The sequence below is a fragment of the Grus americana genome, chromosome 3 (assembly GCF_028858705.1).
Source record: "Grus americana isolate bGruAme1 chromosome 3, bGruAme1.mat, whole genome shotgun sequence".
Taxonomy (NCBI): domain Eukaryota; kingdom Metazoa; phylum Chordata; class Aves; order Gruiformes; family Gruidae; genus Grus; species Grus americana.
In genome coordinates this window covers 5,074,426-5,093,651 of record NC_072854.1, presented here as the reverse complement: position 1 = coordinate 5,093,651, position 19,226 = coordinate 5,074,426, and the positions used below count along the sequence as shown (strand labels likewise).

General features: G+C 42.8%; 1 protein-coding gene across 1 annotated transcript in view; it reads left to right on the top strand.

Annotated features, from left to right (window-relative positions):
• Positions 1–14,263: 14,263 nt before the first annotated feature.
• Positions 14,264–19,226, top strand: part of TFAP2D (transcription factor AP-2 delta) — a 50,219-nt gene continuing 45,256 nt past the window's right edge. Inside the window, exons 1-2 of the mRNA XM_054821570.1 lie at positions 14,264–14,809; positions 18,400–18,460. Coding sequence (XP_054677545.1) covers positions 14,264–14,809; positions 18,400–18,460 — 607 coding nt within the window. The remainder of the gene's footprint in view (positions 14,810–18,399; positions 18,461–19,226) is intronic.

Below are 19,226 nucleotides of genomic sequence, written 5' to 3'. Positions count from 1 at the left end.
CAGATCTAGGAGCTATAAAACACCTGAAAGCAGAGGGAGGAGTTCCACAAAAATCAATAAAAGATAGCAATAGATTATAGGAGGCAAAAAAATGTCTCCTGAGTTCACTGTGTGGTGAACTGTTTTTCTTTTGCTTCTTACATCATTCAGGCATTCAGAAAGTCTTCTGGTCGATTCCCAGGAATGCTCCTCTTCCATAGTTTGCAAAAAGAATGATTGGGTAAATCTAGAATAAGATGTTCTCTTCTGAATCCAAAACAACTGGGTGCCTAATTTGATGAGTCTTACCCAAGTCTCACCCCATACCTCACCATTGTAGAGCAATTTATTGTTTAGCTCAGCTGGATAAAGTCTGAGATTAAATCTCAGCACTGAAATTATATTCCCAATTACTGGCAGATATGTGTGCACTTCGGAGCTGGGGAGTGTGCATGGTAATTTTTCTTCTGCATAACTCCACTGATAGAATGCAAATGGTTGGTTATGGGTCGTTCTACTGTTCAGACACTGCAAAGCAAACAAAGAACTTGATGATCGGACTTGTCTTAATCCTTCCTTCCCTTTCCTTGAAAGATCCAGGGCTTCTTTCTTGGAAATAATAAATGTATACCACTCTACTGTGTGAGTTTTTTTCTTATGAAATTAACAGAAATCTGTGGCAATGCACTCATTCACTTAAAAGGGACCAAAATTTCACCTTTGCTCATTTTTCAGCCAAACAGCTTGAAATATGAATGAAATTACTCTTGATTTGAAGAGCAAAGAATTTCACCGCTATCTCATTACTTGAGGTCTTTTTGAACGGGCATAACTACAGTAAGGCTGTAGAGAGAATGCCAGGACTAAGTGCAGAAATGTCTACGTGAGTGAAGTTTTAAGCTGTAACAGTCCGTCCTCTCTCATTAGTGACAAAAAGAGGCAAGTCTCACCTGACAATATCCTCCTACACAGCAATTGCCCTCCCCATTGCGAAGTTCACTGTAAGGCATTTCTATACCTGCCTTCATCAGATGTATGGCCTCTTTTCCTTTACTTAGGTGAAGATAACTTCTTTTGGACCCTTGCCAAAATTAGTGTATTTTTAGCTACTGCACAGAAAGAGGAATTACAAAGGAGCTGCACACCTGTCATACAGAAAAACTGAGGTTAAAAAAGGAGATGACTTTAAACAAAGCCACCATCTCCCATGTCCCAAGACCTGTGTGATCTACTAAGTTATTCTGTTTTCCTAAGACAGCAGCTCCTTATTCCTCCATCATCATCTTCATGAATAAGCAACAGGCTGTGGAAAGGAATGCCATGCTCCAATTCATGCTGTTTTGTTTTGTTTTGTTTTACCTTAAAAGTCTCTTTGATATTTTTATACCATCAGACAGCAGCCAGCTCTTTTTCTTTTCTTTCTTTTTTTCTTCTTTTTTTTTTTTTTTTTAACTTCCTCCCTCTGGACAAGTAGGATATTAATATTATCCCTGTAACAAGCAGCAGAAGGAATAAAACATCTAGGTAAATACTGCAAGTGAGATTAAAACTCTCTAGCTTTCTGATGTAACCCTGTGACATAGCGTTTCTAGTGAATTAAACCAAATGTACAAGTATTTAACGACTAATCCTTTTAAGTATTTTAATGCCCCAATGAAGATTTCTTATAGGGAGAGGCAAAGCATATGTGGTTTCCGTTAGAGTCTGCCTGCAGGCAGAGGATTGAGCAGATTGGCTTTTTTTTTTTTTTTTTTTAACTCCCCCCCCCCCCCGCTTTTTAATTAATTAATATTTCCCTTCTTTTGTTGGTTTTGGCGGGCGGGCAGGCAGCCCGTGGGCGCGGGGTGCTGAATGGACAGCTCCTGCCGGCGGGGCCGAGGGGGGACTCACCCCACCGGCCCCCCGCAGCCGGGGGAGGGAAAAGGCGGGGGGGTGGGGTGGGGGGGTGGGGGGGAGCCGTCCAAATCGCAGCCTGCTTCTTGCTGCAAGAAAGAAGAGGGATACTAAAGAGGCTTTCTGCCTCCCTTGGGTTACTACAAACAACTAACCTAGCTCAGGGGGCTCTTTGAAGGCAATAAAGAAAAGTAACTTTTTATTTTAGAACCCCATCTTGCAGGGCAGCAGGTATTAAGCTGACGATAGCATTCCATGTATGTATCTAAAAATACATATACATAAAAACACACACACATATATATTTATATATATTCAGACTAGATATAAGGAAGACATTTTTTACAATGAGGGTGGTGTAACACTGGCACAGGTTGCCCAGAGAGGTGGTAGATGCCCCATCCCTGGAAACATTCAAGGTCAGGTTGGACGGGGCTCTGAGCAACCTGATCCAGTTGAAGATGTCCCTGCTCATTGCAGGGGGGTTGGACTAGATGACCTTTAAAGGTCTTTTCCAACCCAAACCATTCTATGATTCTATGATATATAGCTTCTTTTTATGTTATAGAATTTCCTAGCCATAGGGAATAATATTTTCTCCTCTATTAATAGCCAGGCCAGTGTCATGCACTGCAGGGAGGAAAATCAATGCTCATCACTATAAACAAAATTGATCTTCTGTTTAAGCCAATCTTTAAGGGTTGCAAATTTAGGGTCAGGGTTAAGGTTACGTGGAAAGTGAATGTTCATATTTCCAGCTGAGGGAAATATATCCTCTTCCTATGCCCTTTTGATGCGCAGTAACCAAAATACTAATTTGGGGGGATACGAGCGTGGGTGCAAAGTTTACACCATGCACTTACATATATGCAGGCAGATGAGATTGCTAACAATATCTCAGCACTTCCCATTGAAGTGAAGGGGAATTGCAAGTGCATAAGTTCTATATTTCAAAATAATAGACCAGTGGTTCAGTTGATGCAAATGGGAGGTGAATCAATTACATTAACATAGCTGTGTTGATTCATCTAAAATGAAGACATAAAATAGCTGTGCAAATGATTGCAAAATCTCTTTATCATATATACACATAAGTGCACGGTGCATCTGTATGATGTGATATATGTTTACAGAAAGGAAAAGACAGAGTCTTTTTTATTGTTGTCACAGTTTTGTTTCAATAAGGAAATGGAAGAATATACATGAGTATTGTTAGAAATAGCAATGTGGGGTCTTTTTAGGATAAATAATATATTCATTTGACAATCATTTAATCCATGGTCCATGTCCTTTGCCCTTAAAACATATGAACCAAAATTATATCCTGGTCTTTGCTAACCTAAATACCAGTTTCTGTTTTCATCCTGAATGAATGTTGCTTACTAGAGATAAATGCACTTCCTTGTTCTTTTTTTTTAGCTCTACACTCAGAAATAAAGTTAAGCATTTGTTTCAGCTAAGCACTTTGCTGAATGGGGTCAGTAAGCTATAGCCCATTGTCTTTAAACTACTGAAAACATTGACTTCAATTGCAGTCATTTTATTATACAATCAAAAATTGTTGATTGTCCATGTTTCATTCACTGGTCTGCAAATAACCATTTCAGAACAGCCAGACGATAAGAATCGAGGGAAATTACCACTGAAAATCACACTTTAAGTCACAGTTTAGAAACTGATTAATTAGGCCATCCACAGCGCTAGTACATCTATGTACATCGATATAATGGTATTACCATATGGTGGGGAAGGAAGGAAGGAAGGAAGGAAGGAAGGAAGGAAGGAAGGAAGGAAGGAAGGAAGGAAGGAAGGAAGGGGGGAAGGAAAAGGATTTTGTTCTCATGGTTCTCAAAAATACAATAAATGTTTTTCAGCTTTCAGACTGTGGAACTAACATTTTAAATTATTTTTAAAGACATTTTCTAGGCGAACATTATTAAGTTCTTCTTTTCCCTTTTATTTTTCTTATATTTTAGTCACAATACAAATCCAAATACTTGTTTAGGGCATTTTTTCACAGCTCCTTGAATTCCAGGGAAAGAATTCCATTGACTTAAGATGATCTTTGGATCAGCTCCTTCATGCAAGAGAGTACTAGTCTTTTACTGCCTGACCCCTCCACCTTCACTAGCGTGCTCAGGCCCTTGGAGGTCAAAGAGACAACTGGCTTATGCAGGGATTACTGACAGGAGTCGTGGATGCAGAATGGAGCTCACAGTGAGCTCTATCAGCACATTCATTATCAGTCCTCTAGTAGCTATTGTCAGGTGGTGAATGCCTCATCTATCAGAGATATCATTCCAGAATCAGATCCTGCAGACAAGATCTTCTTTCTGGAAAAAAAAAAAAAAAAAGAAAAAAAAAAGAAAAAAAAAAGGAAAAAAAAGAAAAAAAAAGAAAGAAAAGAAAAATCTCCTTCTGCCAAATGAATTTTAATGCCTAATTTTAAAGTAATAGAAATTCCAAAATCTCTTGATTTTATGCATGAGCTATTATGATCAATTGGGAAATTAAAATATGTTTTTAAAGCATAAATACCTATCCCTAGGTGGAATCTTATGTCTCTGAAGTAGCTGGCTTCAGTTTTGGGGATACATCTTATGCATTTTAATAGCAAATGCCTGAATACTGAACCAATAAAAAATATATAGTGGTTTCTTTGCAGCTACCCAAGATTCTTGGATCAATACAAATTCCATTTTCAAATATGTTAACAAATATATGTGTTCAGTGAAAATTATATATTACTTAACCTAAATACAGATTTATTTGAGCTATTCAGAGCAATTCCAGGCTCTTGAGGAAAGAATCTCTTTAAAATATTAATACTATTACACCTAATTTTAAATTGTTAAGGCTACAAATTAAGTGTAAGTGGTAAAAAAAAAAAAATCCATTAAAATGTATAACCATGCAGACACACAGGTAGGAAAAAAAATGGAAGAAGCCATCAATACATGACTCATGAGTTGAGGACAAAGATGTCAGCCTTACCTTTGAATTTACTCTTTTAAGTTTGTGACACAACCTTAATGCTATTTAAACATATAGTGGAGCGCAGTGTTTAATTAGGTAAGGAAACTTGCTCACTATTACTGCCAGTGCATAAGTGTATGAGCACAGTGGAGTACACTCAATAATCCAAAGAACCTGACACTGTATTATTTATTGGAATGTCTGCATTAATTATGGATGATTCTAATATAAGGTACATCTTTAATACATCACAGTCTACAGATGTTTTCATTCTCCACTACCAGAGAGAAGTTTAATGATAAGATTTTGCTTCATATATCGAAAGGCATCCAGAAAATAATGTGGATAATATCATCTGAGTCAGTTTGTGATCAGGTGAATTTCTAAAGTCCTAGTTTAGCTAGTTACATGCAGATAGTTTGGTTTAAAATAGCCCTGTAGGCTAACCTGGAGAGAGGAAAAAAAAAAAAAAAAAAAAAAAACCCAAACCAAACCAAAACAAACCCACACGTTTCATCACCAGTGTTTCCTCCTGAGCAGCTCTGCTGGTTTCGGCTGGGATAGAGTTAATTCTCTTCACAGTAGCTAGTACTGGGCTATGACTTGGATTTGTGCTGAAAACAACGTTGATAACACAGGGATGTTTTTGTTATTGCTGAGCAGTGCTTGCACAGAGCCAAGGCCTTTTCTGCTCCTCACCCCACCAGCGAGTAGCTGGGGGTGCACAAGGAGTTGGGAGGGGACACAGCCAGGACAGCTGACCCCAATGACCAAAGGGATGTTCCGTACCATATGGCATCATGCTCAGCGCATAAAGCTGGGGGAAGAAGGAAGGAAGGAGGGGACGTTCATAGTGATGGCGTTTGTCTTCCCAAGTCACCATTAGGTGTGATGGAGCCCTGCTTTCCTGGAGATGGCTGAACACCTGCCTGCCCATGGGAAGTGGGGAATGAATTCCTTGGTTTGCTTTGCTTGCTTTTGCTTTACCTATTAAACTGTCTGTATCTCAACCCACAAGTTTTCTCACTTTTATGATTCTCTCCCCCACCCCATCGAGGAGGAGTGAGCGAGTGGCTGCGTGGGGCTTAACTTCCTACTGGGGTTAAATCACAACAGCAGCAAAAATGTAAGGTCGTGATGACAGTTCCCACTAAACTTTGATGGCCTGGTACAAAATCCCTGTCACATATGGAATTTTCCTGTTACCTTGGTTGAGTATGGCTATTATGCTACATCAATGAGCAGGATATCCCATACAGCTTCCTATAGTGCTTTCTAGAGAGGAGGCTTCACACCTTTTCTTTGGTAGCTAGTTTTTTTTTTTTTTTTAAAAAAAAGTCAGTGAAAGTGTCTTACAAATTGTATTGAAATCAGACTATTTTAAGGAAAGTATGGACTTGACAGTTGACAGAGACAAGTGGAAATGTCAGAGAATCATTCTCTTAACTCTAAATTTTTCCACTGTTCTATTCTGCTCCTGAGGAATGTTCCTGTTGAAACCCATAAGCTTTTCCATAAGTTATTAGGTCTAGAAGGACTAGGTTCAAATGCCCATATCATGAGAAATGGAGCAAGAATTTGAACTAGGACTCCTGTTAATTTTCAAGTCACATTTTGAGGCTTTTCACCATCATGTGGTTTTCCAGAACCAGGTTTCATTCTGCTCTACCGCTGAATTGCTAACCTCATCCTATTTCATGAGCAGAGTTGATTATGTCTGTGTTTCCTTTTAATAGTTTCTCAGTGTGATATTAGTAGTGGAAATAACTTACAGCAGCAATATCATTAGAGAAATCCTAGGTGAAGCAGTTAGAAGGTATGGTCAGAGCAAGAAAATATGTGATCACAATTTGGAAAAAAAAAAAAAATGCTATCATAGAGAAAGACTCTTTAAGGGTGAATTTCTGGCTTCTTCCTTGTTATAAACTTGAGGGCACAAAGCATTGCTGAGATATCTGTGACTGTTTCCTTTCCCAAAATTTAAAAGCACTAATCGCTTACAAGCAAAGAAGAATTGACTGACAAGCTATGGATGTGAAGGAAGGCAAGGCTCTCGCATAGAAGAGTAATTAGAGTCTAGTTATGTCTGTGATTCTAATCAAACGTCCCCTTTCAGAACAGCAAAACACACAGAACATGAGAAATTTGACAAATCATTAGATAGGAAATAGAGATTATTAACGCATTTTCCAAAATTATTGTTATTCTGTTGCCCACCGCAATAAATACCTTCAGATAGCCACAGAATCAGAAGAGGATTTAAGGGTAAAAAAAGTGACCTACGTGAGTGAGATAGATCAGGTAAAGAGAAAAGAGGTCTGGGAGGATTACCTAATGAAGGGAAGCATAAAATATGTGATAGGAGCCAAGTCGAAGAATGAAAGAACTGCACAAGAGAGCAAGATAGATTAATAGGACATTCTTCAAGAACAGAAGAGGTCAATGGAAAATAAAACTGGCCTCTCCGAGATGGCAGGAGCAACTGACAGAAGTAGCTTTTGCTTTCAAGAGAAAGCTGGAAGGAGGGAGGGAGGTTTTTCATTGTCTCAGTGTTTGCAGAACTGGAGAGAGGACAGCTGCCACAGACAGTCATGTTACCCCCCTAAGGGATGCAGTAGAGATGCTGAAAGAAATTAGGAACGTGGCAGTAAAAGGCACTGGCAAAACTGCAGTGTTGTGCGAAGATTGAAAGGGGGGAAAATCCCAAAAGGGGCAGAGTGGAAGCAGCCTGTTTTTCTTGATGCAGGTGCCTAAAGGAGAGAGAAAAGGCGGGCAGACAGCTTGAAAACACAACTGTGGTGATGAAATAAATGCCTTAAAGCAGGAGTGTGTGAAAGACCAAGATACACCATAGGCTATTGTCAAGGAGGACCAGGTGGAGAGCCCTCCATGGAGCAGGTACAGCCCTAGGAGCCACGTAAGAAGGGGCCCTAGGCAGCTTCCCCGGTAGGATCTCCATGCCTTTACAAGCCCAAGCCAAGAGAAGCTGCTTTCTTGGGGTCTGGCTGGAGAGCAAAGACAGATGGGATGGGGCACTCAGCAGCTCAGGGAGCTGTGGGGAAACAGTCAGGAGTGGGAGGAATGAGATGGCTGCAAGATCAGTTCAGTGGAGAGGATAAACATGAGGAGCAGCTCCAGGTGAGAAGTAAACCTGTGGTTGTTGGGCAGGGTCCTTGAAAGACAAAGCAGGGAAGTCACATCACCAAGACACTTATCACAAGAAATAACAGGGCAGGGACAGGGACTGTGGGGCTCACAGCCCCGTTTGGCCAGAAATAGGCAGCAGTCAGCAGGGAAGAGACACTAAGGAAGATGAGGACAGGGGAAGGTGAACCTGAAAAAGGAGAGGGTCCGTCATTGACAGGCAGTCAATGGCTCACCCTTGCCAAATGTCTGGAAAGTCACATTGCAATGCAGTGGCCACAAACTCTGCCCTCCTGATCCTTGCATAGACTGGTATCAACGGCATTCACTGCCCGTGAGCACTGGTCTGGTTTTTTGCAAGGCGATATTGATCACTATTGACACCTTTGAAGCCATCTCACCTCTCCCTTTTGCATTGACTCTGAGTGATGCCAGGCACTTGGCTTGAAATATGGCTGCCCTGAAAGCCTCAGCAAGCAGGAAATCTTGCTGCCATCAAAGAAATGACTGGAGACACCAGTTATCCCCTTTAATACTTGACTGATATATTCACAGCATTTTAATTGCTTGCAAATGCGTTTTCTCTGTCCCGTTATGTTGCCTTTCGGCTGTTGTGGTGAGGCAGAATACAGATTTGCAAGGAGGAGGAAACATGGTGGTGGGCATCAGAGAGTTTAGCTACGTTCAGAGGGAAGGGGAATGGACAGTTTTTTGCAGAACATCTCTGGTCTTGCAGCTTGAAGAAACCCCCTCCAAAACTCCCCACACTCATTGCCCACAGCTACAGTCTGTGAACTCCAGTGTTGAATCTTCCTCTCTTCCTTTTTTCCTCCTTGGAAGAGGAAAAGCAATATAATGTAACTTTTACTCTCAAAATAATGATTCTTAAAGGGAAACAAGAGGAAAAAAATATCCAAAATTTCTCGCTATAGTCCCTTTTTGTTTTCCCCTGAGAGTATATAGAGTTTATTTATTTACCAGACAGGGGTTGTCTTTCTCTGTTTGGCTGAGTGGAAAGGCAGGCACGCAGACACGTCTGCCTGAAAATGAAGGTGGGTAGTCTGTGTGTGCATTTGGGGGGGTGCTACCAGTTCCCTCCCTCCAACCCACGGAGGTCTGGGCCTCTCCCAGGGTTTTCCCCGCATGCCAAGTTCAGGGAAGGGAGATGGGGCAGTGATGCTCAGCACAGAGGGGGCCCATGTTCAAGTTCACCCCCTCTGCCAGACAAGAGGGAGGAGTTCAACGGACCAGGGGAGCAGGAGAAAGAGAAAAAGATTTGCCGGGGGAGGGGGAAGGATGAGACAAAGGATCGACAACAATAGATCTGCAAACAATGGGCAGGACCCAGTGATGCACAAAAGCAGCCCCAAGGCTGCTTTTGTTTTAGGTCAGCTGGGTGTCCTCAAAGCTCACAGCCCCCAAACTTAAGGAACTGCAAATGACAAAGGGGATGGAGAAGAGTATTAAGCAAAAAGCCTTTGCCGGCTGCTAAAAGGGGACTTAACTGTGGGTCCTTCACAGAAAAGGGCATCACAGAGGATGGACCCTGCTCCAGGAATGTCCTGGTGCTGCTGACTCCAGCAAACTCCAGAGAGCTTGAACTGCTCTCTGGTCTCACTCAGACACAAGAAACTCCAGGAAAAGTCGTCAGAAGTTTAGGTCGAGTAAGGGTCAAGCTTTGGTGACTCTCAGCAGAATAGAAGGCTTTTAATTGGGAAATAAACAATTATTGGGCAACCAGCAAAATGCAGGAGCTAGGCAGGAAGACAAAAAAAAAAGGAAAAATTTGTAATTTCAGGCTTCTAAATGCTAGGAAACCTTTGTAAGTCAAACACGAGGTGAGAGAGCTCTGTGAGTCGGGGGAGCTGCTCTCATACAGCAGCCAGACGTCAAGCCCAGACTGTCCCTGCAGCAGCACCAGCCGCTTTGCACACTTCAGTGAACCATCGGAACTGAGATCATCCCAGAGAGGGAGCTTTTATTTTCTTGGGTTTTTCCCCAACATACCCACCCCTTTCAGTAGCCCAGTCAGCTTTTTTTTTTCAAACCTCTTAAAATAAATAATAAAAATTTTAAAAAGCAAAACAGAAAGCCTTTCTGTAGCTTAGGAGCAGAAGTAAACTTTTAAGCAGGGGATAAACAACGTGCCCAGCCACAATGAAACTCAACGTGAAGTCTGTCTGCTCTGACCATTAGCTTATGGCGCTGGTTGGAAAACCAGAAAGCTTCCAATTAACTTTCTTGAAAGAATTTCTTTGGGAGCAATTAATAAGTGCTTTGCAGTTTGACTCGCGTTATTAATTGGATTGGGGGGGGGATTTAAAAGCGCAAACGGTCTATATGATTTTTAGGGTCTGTAAGCGAAGCTAACAGATGGAACTGACCAGTAACGTGCATCTGGCAAGCCGGGTTTCTTATAAACTTTCCTCCAAACAAAACCATTTTGGTGGCTTTGTTGTTGTTTGAAGCGAAGTTGGGCTCCGAGCTGGCTGGTGTTGTGGCTGTGGGTTTGTCTGGGCTGCGTGTGCGTGGGGAGGGGGGATGGAGGGGGAAGAGGTCCGACCGGGGGGAGATCTATCGCAAGACGGATCTCTTGAAGCAAGGTGATCTGTCAGCTCGGGAAACGACTTGGGAAAGCACCAGCACTTGCACCCTGCGTGTCCTCCCCCGCACTCACGGGAGCTGGGCAGCGCCCTCCCCGAGGCAGCGCTCAGGTGCGGGGTGCTAACGGTACCCACAGGATTCAAAATGAGGGAATCTGCGCCCAAATCCTTTCCCCATCTCTCCCACATCGGTAGTTTTATGGGGGAAAAAAAGAAAAAAAACGCTTAGAGGGACAAAGTCCTGCGGAGGTGAGCTGGTGGGGAGCGCTGCCGCCCTGGAGCACCGCAAATCACGGCAGGGACTGGGCTGCGCTCCGCGCCCCCCTTGCCAGGGTCACCCCCATCGTTTCCCCTCGCTGTGTGTACCCCAGTTATTCACTGAGCTGGGCTTGCCTTGGCGAGGTCGAGGAAAATATCCCCCCCTCAAAAAAAAAAAAAAAAAAAAAAAGAAAGGACCCAGACAGGACTAAAGTAACACCAAAGTGCTGGGGGAAATCCGCCAAGCTTGGGAAGGGGGAGGAAGGTGCGGTGACCTGGATGTGTGGGAGGGAGTTTACCTTCCTCCTCGAAGGGAAGGGACACTTCTCCCTCCGTCAGGAGTGTGTGCCCAAGGTGTCTTAACTTTGTATTTTGTTAGGTCTAAGCCGTCCTGCTCGAGGCTGGTGTGGCTGCTCACACTGCGCTCGCCAGGCTCCAACGAGGTGTTGGAAAGAGCAGAGTGTGCACATTTCTACGTATTCTTTTATTCTCTCAACTACCAAAATCTTGAGGAGTCCAAACAAAATCTGAACTTGGAAGAGTTCCCAAAATTTTCTCAAATAGGGGCCCTTCCTTCCTTCCTTCCTTCCTTCCTTCCTTCCTTCCTTCCTTCCTTCCTTCCTTCCTTCCCATTTTCCTCCCACTTCCCTTTCCCCATCAGGAAAGGCGGGGCGGGGGGCTCGGGGGAGGGGGGACCACAGCTCCCCAGCAGTGCACTGGAGAGGTACGAGGTGCGTGTTTGGTGCTGGCCCCTCTGCACGCCTGGATCATGGCACTTTCCCATTTCAGACAATGCTTTTCGGTCCCAGCCGTGTGCCTTTGTCCATTTGTAGAAGGAAAAGAGGGCTGAATGACAGCTTCTGTTAGCCTGCATGAACAGATACCAATAAACCCTCCCAAAACCTGGACCTTAAAAAAAAAAAAAAAAGAAAAAAGAAAGAGAGAGAAGGAGAGAGCCACATGCCTATTTGCCTGCGGCTTATTATTAAGACACCTTCGCAGCTTAAACGCTTAAAAGCAACCCAAATTAAATGGCAATTAAAAGCAAGTTACACCCTCTCCTATCTCCAGGCTTATCATTTGTGGAAGCTAGCCATCAGCAGAGCCACCCCGCCGGGAAATGCCATTTGGGCTGGCATCTTCTCGGAGGGCGTGTGACTCCCACCTCCCCCCCCCCCCCCCCAGCCCCGAGCGGCCCCCCCCGGGCGCTCCCCGTGAGGAGCCCGCAGTCACTTCGGGGGGCTCCAGCCCCTACCTGGGGGCAGAGGCAGAGGGACGGGGATGGGGCGGGGGGGGGCGGGGGATTGGGGGGGGTGGGTGCTGAGCAGGCAGAGAGGACTTATTCCCCGAGTGGTAACTCCTCGGACCGGTGTCATTAAATAAATAAATAACGTACCCCTCCAGCTTTGCAAGCCAGGGCTACGCAGCCTCCGTGCATTTCCATCACTAAAATAGATCGGCACTTAGAAATGTCGAAACAGCTATCAGTGGTCTTTAGCTCATACGTTCCCTTCTCTATTTTTTCTTTCTCCTATTACAGATGTGATTTCGTAGATCTATATGTATTTTATGTATAATTCCATATAATATGTCACTGCAGTGATACTTTGTGGTCTCACCCTAGTTTTATGTTTGAAAATGCTATTTAAAGAAGCCTGTAAGATAGCATATTAGGAAGCTTTAAAAGCAGGTTGGAGTGTGGGGTGGACTTAAATTCGATGTAAATGCAAGGGGAAAAAAAAAAAAGAAAAAACCAAACCAAAACCAAAACAAACCACATAGTTTTCATTTAGAAAAAAAAAAAATACAGTTAAACAGACACACATACAAATGTGCAATCTTAGATTCTGGTCAATACTTAAAAGCAGTATAATCAACAGGAAGGAGCACTTACCTATTGAAAAGGATGGTTTAATAATATATATTAATATATATTAGCTTTATGTCTTCCCAATAAAATGTACACAAAATACCCCCTTCGATCAGATTAGCTCCCATATTAGCCTGGGTAAGAAAAAGCATTCTAAAGAGTGGAGGAAAAAATGTATAAAAATGTTGAAAGAACCTACAGTTCCTTATTAGGCGAAGATACAATATTTATTCCTTGTCTCCTGGGATGAAGCTCCTCTATCTATTGTCCTCCCAGTTCTCAGTGCTGATGCTTAATTTTCAAAACTTCTATATTACCAAGGGACCTACGACATCAGCCAAAGAAATACCCAGCAAGTACAAAATCTGATCCAGGGAGCAGCTTTTGTGCAGAGGGAAAATTTTGTTCCTACAGGTTTTTAAGGAGGTGCATGGAAAAGCGAGAGATCTGATCTATGCAGATACATTGCAAATTCTCTCTGTCTGTAGAGATTTTTTCTAAAAAAAATTGGGGAAATACGTGAACTTTGGATTTTTCAAATTTTTTTCTTTTTTTTTTTTTAATTTGGAGAGGGGAAATTTATCCAGAGTTTTTTTTCTCTCTTTTTTTTTTTTTTTTTTTCGGAGAACCAAAAAATGTCAACTACCTTTCCAGGTCTCGTCCACGATGCAGAGGTATTTTGTGTGTGTGAGTGAGTGTGTGTGTGTGCGTGTGCGTGTGTGGATGTGTGTGTGCGTGTGTGTGCATATGTGTGTGTGTATGTGCCTGTGTGGTTGTTTCCATTTTTTTTTAAATCCATATTGGACCGTTACATTTAATTATAATCCGGCTTCAGAGATAACTTAAAGAAGTATAGAGAGAAAATTCGTTATGACATCTGTCGCCAGAAAGGGCAACTCATTACCACGTTAAAACCGTTGCCAGAACGAAAATCAGAATAATACCCCTAATAATATAATGAAGTGGAGAGAAATCACCACCAGCTCGCCAGCAATGGGGAGTTTTCACTAAAAAACAGGACTCCCCTTTTCTTTCGAAACGCAGGAAAAGGCGGGGGGGGGGGGAAATTTTGGATCTGATTCGTTATTTTAAAAAGAAAGAAAAATAGGGGTTCAAAATAAAAAAAAAAAGGAAGGAAGGAAGAAAGGAAGGCAAGCAGGCGGCAAAGCTTTTTAAACGTGTAACGCTGTAACATAGGGACGGGACTTTGTATTCTCGGTAGTTTCCTCTGTTTGATGACTTTTTTTTGTGTGTCAGCCCCACATATTACAGCTGTGATCAGGAGGTGAATGGATAGCTAGATGGATGGACAGATAGAAAGATAGATAGTGTTTATTTCAGTGCGTGGATTCCTTTCGCTTGACGGTATTAAGGGCAGGCTGGGCTGTTTATGATTTTTTGAACAGACCTTTATGGCACCAGCCCAAGGTAGGAAAGGATCTTTTGTTGCTGGGGTTGCCGCTCGCAGGCTTAGACGTTTCTGCAGGGGGAGAAGCTATGCAGGACAGCGTGCTTGGAAGAACCGCACCCGGGGTTTTCAATGACAAACCTCCAGTTTTGGGGTCTTCTTTTCACTTCTTCCTTTCAGATACGTCATGACGGATCAAACAGTTACCGTTTGATGCAGCTTGGATGCTTGGAGTCTGTGGCCAACTCGACCGTCGCCTATTCCTCCTCATCTCCTCTCACTTACTCTACCACGGGCACCGAGTTCGCCTCCCCGTACTTCTCCACTAACCACCAGTACACCCCACTGCACCACCAGTCCTTCCACTACGAGTTCCAACACAGCCACCCGGCAGTCAACCCCGACGCTTACTCCTTGAACTCTCTCCATCACTCCCAGCAATACTACCAGCAGATCCACCATGGGGAACCCACTGATTTTATCAACCTGCACAATGCGCGGGCACTCAAGTCCTCTTGCTTGGACGAGCAGAGGAGAGAGCTGGGGTGCTTAGATGCTTACCGCCGCCACGACCTGTCTCTTATGAGCCATGGATCCCAATATGGGATGCATCCAGATCAAAGACTCCTGCCAGGACCAAGCCTCGGGCTTGCAGCCTCGGGAGCAGACGATTTGCAGGTAAATAGCATGCGATCTCCTTTCGAGGCACCTTCTTCTCCCCTCCCCCTGCCCTGGTCCCCCCCGCACCCTCCCCATTTTCCTCTCTCAGAATAGCTCATACAAAGAAGGGAAGATTCGTCCAAAATCTGGTCCAGAGCCCGTCCCCTCCAGAGTAGTAGCAGCAAAAAATAAGGGGGGGGAAGCAAGTGGTCTTTCTTGGCCAAACAAACAAACAAACAAAAAACCCCTCTCGCCTGACTTCCCCGCGTGGGTTGTGTCTCTGTGATGGCTGAGACCGTGGGACTCATCCGGAGATCTCGGGGTGCGTGTGTGCCTGTGCGGGTCCGTGTGTGCGTGTACCAGCCCTTATCGAAGTCACACAGAAACCAAATCAAACCAAACCAAAGCCTCCTTCTTGCTTTTCCTAAACTTTTCTTTTCTTTCGGCGAACGGAACAGTTTAAACGACTTGGACCGACGTAGCAGGGAAATGTGTTAAGAAAGGGATGGAGTAGGAAAAGAGAAAAAAAGCAGGGGCAGGAAATAAATCTGGTTTCCGACATACATACAAAGGCAAACCTTCCGTTCAACTCCGAGGCATGAGGCAGGGAAGAAATAAACGGGAGCAAACGTTCATCAGAAATATTCAGTATGATAAAATTCCCTCGCAATATCCGATCTAGATGTCAATAGGGAGAGAAGTACAAGCAGATAAAGCTGAATTCATCTATCTATGTGTCTAATCATTCATCTGTTCCACCCCTAACCGGCATCCGGACCCATCAAAAAAATTCTATTTCTGTATATCAAAACCTCAGCTTTATCAGCTCAGAAATCCTTTCCCCCGCATTAAAAATTCACCTCCGGTAAATTGAGCTGGTTTCTTAAATGAAATTTGTTTCCAAAACTGCAAACAACGCCCTCCTGTAGCTAACACCCCTTTCGAAAAGTCCCCCAAGTCAAAAGCAAACCTTCCTTCTCCCGACGAGCTGAGGAACTAAAGGCTTCCCGAGCACCGGGGAGAGACAAACAGGACCGTATTTACTGTACTTACTTTTCCCCCAAATCTCGCTCCCAGTCATACAAAGCTCGCTATGTTGGTCCTTCCAAAAATACGCAGCGGTCAAAGGCTCGGGGGAAAAAAAAAAACAAACAAAAAAACCAAAACCAAACCAAAACCCGAAGTTTGTAAAACTAAGAAAGCTTATTTTCTTCCCTTAAAAACAAAACAAAACAAAAACACAAGCCAAACTCTCTATTTATATCGGAGAAAAGATTTTTTTTTCCTTTTTCCTTTTTTTTTTTTTGAGGGAAATAATCCAACAACCCAACAACAACAAAGAATGTGATCTTTTATATGTCTGAGGAGGAAACCCTAACTATTTAAACGTAGCATTCTCCATTAAAATTCACTATAGAATTTTATCCTCTCTGGCCATTTTTTGTTTACATTTTTCACAAGGATCTCCTTATGTTACCCCCCTCAAAAAAAAAAAAAAAATCTGCCATTCACTGCTCAGCCCAACTAAAACCTATTTACTCCTTTTTATAACCACGTCTGCTGCTGATTTTTTTGTATCTGTACAAATTTTTTTTCTTTGGCAGGCACAAAGCCTTGTATTTTTCAAAAGAGGGGATTAGGAACGTTTGCAAGACAGCAGACAATGCCTAAGTCCCGGGCAAAAAAGCACCATAGTTTATCCAATTTTCGACTTAGTGCCATTCAACTGGTCATTTATGCAATGTCATCCGACCAAACAACATGTTTCCCTTAAAAAAAAAAAAAAAAAAAAAAAAAAGAGAGAGAGGTTGGTTAAGCTGCTAGAGGCACATTCTATTTTTTATTTATTTAAAGAAGAAAAGAATAAACAGCTTTTATTTGGAAAATAATAATTTTTCGATCATACTTTATTCGAAAGTAAAAGACTTAGGTCTTTGTACCTAAGCTTTTCTTTATTTTTCCTCCTCCCTCTTCTCCCGAACCGAAGAGGGAGTGTATTGAGATATCGAAAACCCTGAGCGGTGAGAAGTTGAAAATATTAATATTTGTCGTTATGATTTAGATGATTCAGAACAAACTTGAACTCTTGCGATATCGCCTTGGACTTAGAGGGAAGCGTTTTGGTGGCGAACAGAAACAGGACTGTACACAAATACTTATAAACCAAAATCGTGGTCTAACCAGTCTTCGCCTTTCTCCTTAGTCTTTCTTTTTAAAACGTTCATCAGCATATGCCTCATTTCAAATGCAACAAATGTAAATATACTTTTCCCTGCACAGAATTTTAAGTGAATGTCCAATAGTTTCGAGGGCGGTTTAAGTCAGCCTAACAGATGCAAACAGTCTTGGAGCTGGAGTGGCATCTTTCAGTGCCCTAAAAAGATTTTCCATGGGCAACAAAGAAAACTGTCACACCTTTTCCCATCACCGCTTTAATTTATGCTCAGTCGCCAAGTTTTTTTCATATTGATTTCATAATCACTTTAAGGCAGAACACTTAAAATAAAAAAGAGCCTTGAAAAGGAAGGTCTTACAGGGCCAGCGCCAATATGGTGAAAGTGGGGGAGAGAGCCAGGACTGTAAAGGTTGTTTTGTAAAGTGGGGTTTTTATTATGCACCGACTCTCTCCGCATTTACTTAACTCTTCACGGGCTGTTGAGTAGGTTAACACCCTTAAAGGCCTCTTTCATGTCCAATACCTCGTTTGTTTGTAGAGGAAAATGCGTCTTTAACACATTTCCACTGGGCAAAGATTTAGGTTTGGTTTGTTGTGGTTTTTTAACCCCAACATAAGGAAAAACCCAAAGAAAACCCAACCCTTTCAAGTCTTTTATCATTCCAATAAAAATATTTATTAAGGAGGGCGAAGATCCCCAAATAATCAGCCTTGTAACAGGAGAATAAAGAAGTGAGATCTCTTCGGATGTGCACCAGAAGCCCTAGGCAGGTTTTTGGATGGCTCTTCACCCCACGCTCACACATGGGTGCCCGTGTGTGTGCGCACACAGATGCATATTCATCCCCACCTATGTGCGGACACACGCATTGTTACAACACCCTTACGACTCCGTGCAGCCGGCAAAGCCCAATAGGTCGTCTGTTGTTTGTGCTCTTTGTCTACTCCTGTGCACACTTTGTAAGTCGGTGTATATGTGTCACGAAACATATATATCAAATTAGCTGTGTATATATATAAATAAATATACAGCTAAACGTACGAAAATACTATATAAAAGTGTAATTTTACCTTCGTGCGTGCAATGTAAAGTGCGTACACACTTCTCTCAGGACTACTTGTTTATCTCTCTGTCCTGCCACGTAACTGCCGATCTAACTCTCCAGTTCAGGAGCAACTCGTATTTAAATGGCAAATGAATGTGATAATTGTTCTGCATTTCGTGGGATAAGGGCAGACTGCAGGATGGCGATGGGATTTCGCCGGAGCACTTGAGTTCGATGAGAGTAACTGTGTTTTTTCCAGTTCACCTTAACTATTGTTCCTGTGCGAATCGTGTAACAAAGCAAAAGCTATGTGATCTCTCTGTGGGTTTCTGTATCTGATTTCTTTCTTTCCTTTCTTTCCTTTTTTTTACCCCTCATTACTTAAGAGCTCAGTGGAGGCCCAGTGTGGACTTGTACTGAACGGGCAAGGAGGTGTGATAAGAAGAGGTAAGAGGTTACAAATACTTGCGTCTATCAATTTTGGTAAACATGAACCCCTCTCCATTTCTTTCTCTCTGTCCCTCCCCCACTGTTTAGCGTAGTTTGGAGTTACCGCCGAAATAGCGATAATCTGACGTTTGACAGAAGTACGTTCAAACTAGCTTAGAGCACTTCACATTTCACAGTCCATTTGGACTTTACAAGTGATCTGTTCCTCGGTAGTTCTCGGATGCTCCCGCTGAATCCAGAGGTTTCTTGACTCGTTTTATCATTCCCCGTTAAATCGAGTTGATCCCTGATAGTTTGAGAAACGTGTTCCCTGGCTCCGGGCGGTTAAATCGGCAGTTTGAAGTCTTGTGGGAAAAGGAAGGAGCTTTTTTGGAAATGTGGTTTCAGTAGCACTACAGATCGGTGTGGAACTCGCTTTTGAGTGTCACTTCATTTGATACCCATCTGTCAATGCAAATATCTAACGTCAAAGTTAGAGGAAAGGTTTGGAACTCTTGTTAAATACGCATTTATTCAGCATTTGCGAAATCTGAGTGTTCGAGGGGAGTGGTGTCTGTGTGTTATTACCGTCATTTACCGTGAAGAGGAACAAAAGTAGTTAAAGGCCTAACGCAGGAACACATTCTTCTTACAAGATTAAACACATACTTTCATTCACAATATAAAACGAATAATGCAGTCGGAGGCAGAACTCTTCGCGACTCAGCCTCTTGGAATGCGCATTTCTTATCCCATTATTACCTTTCCTTATTCATTATACCCA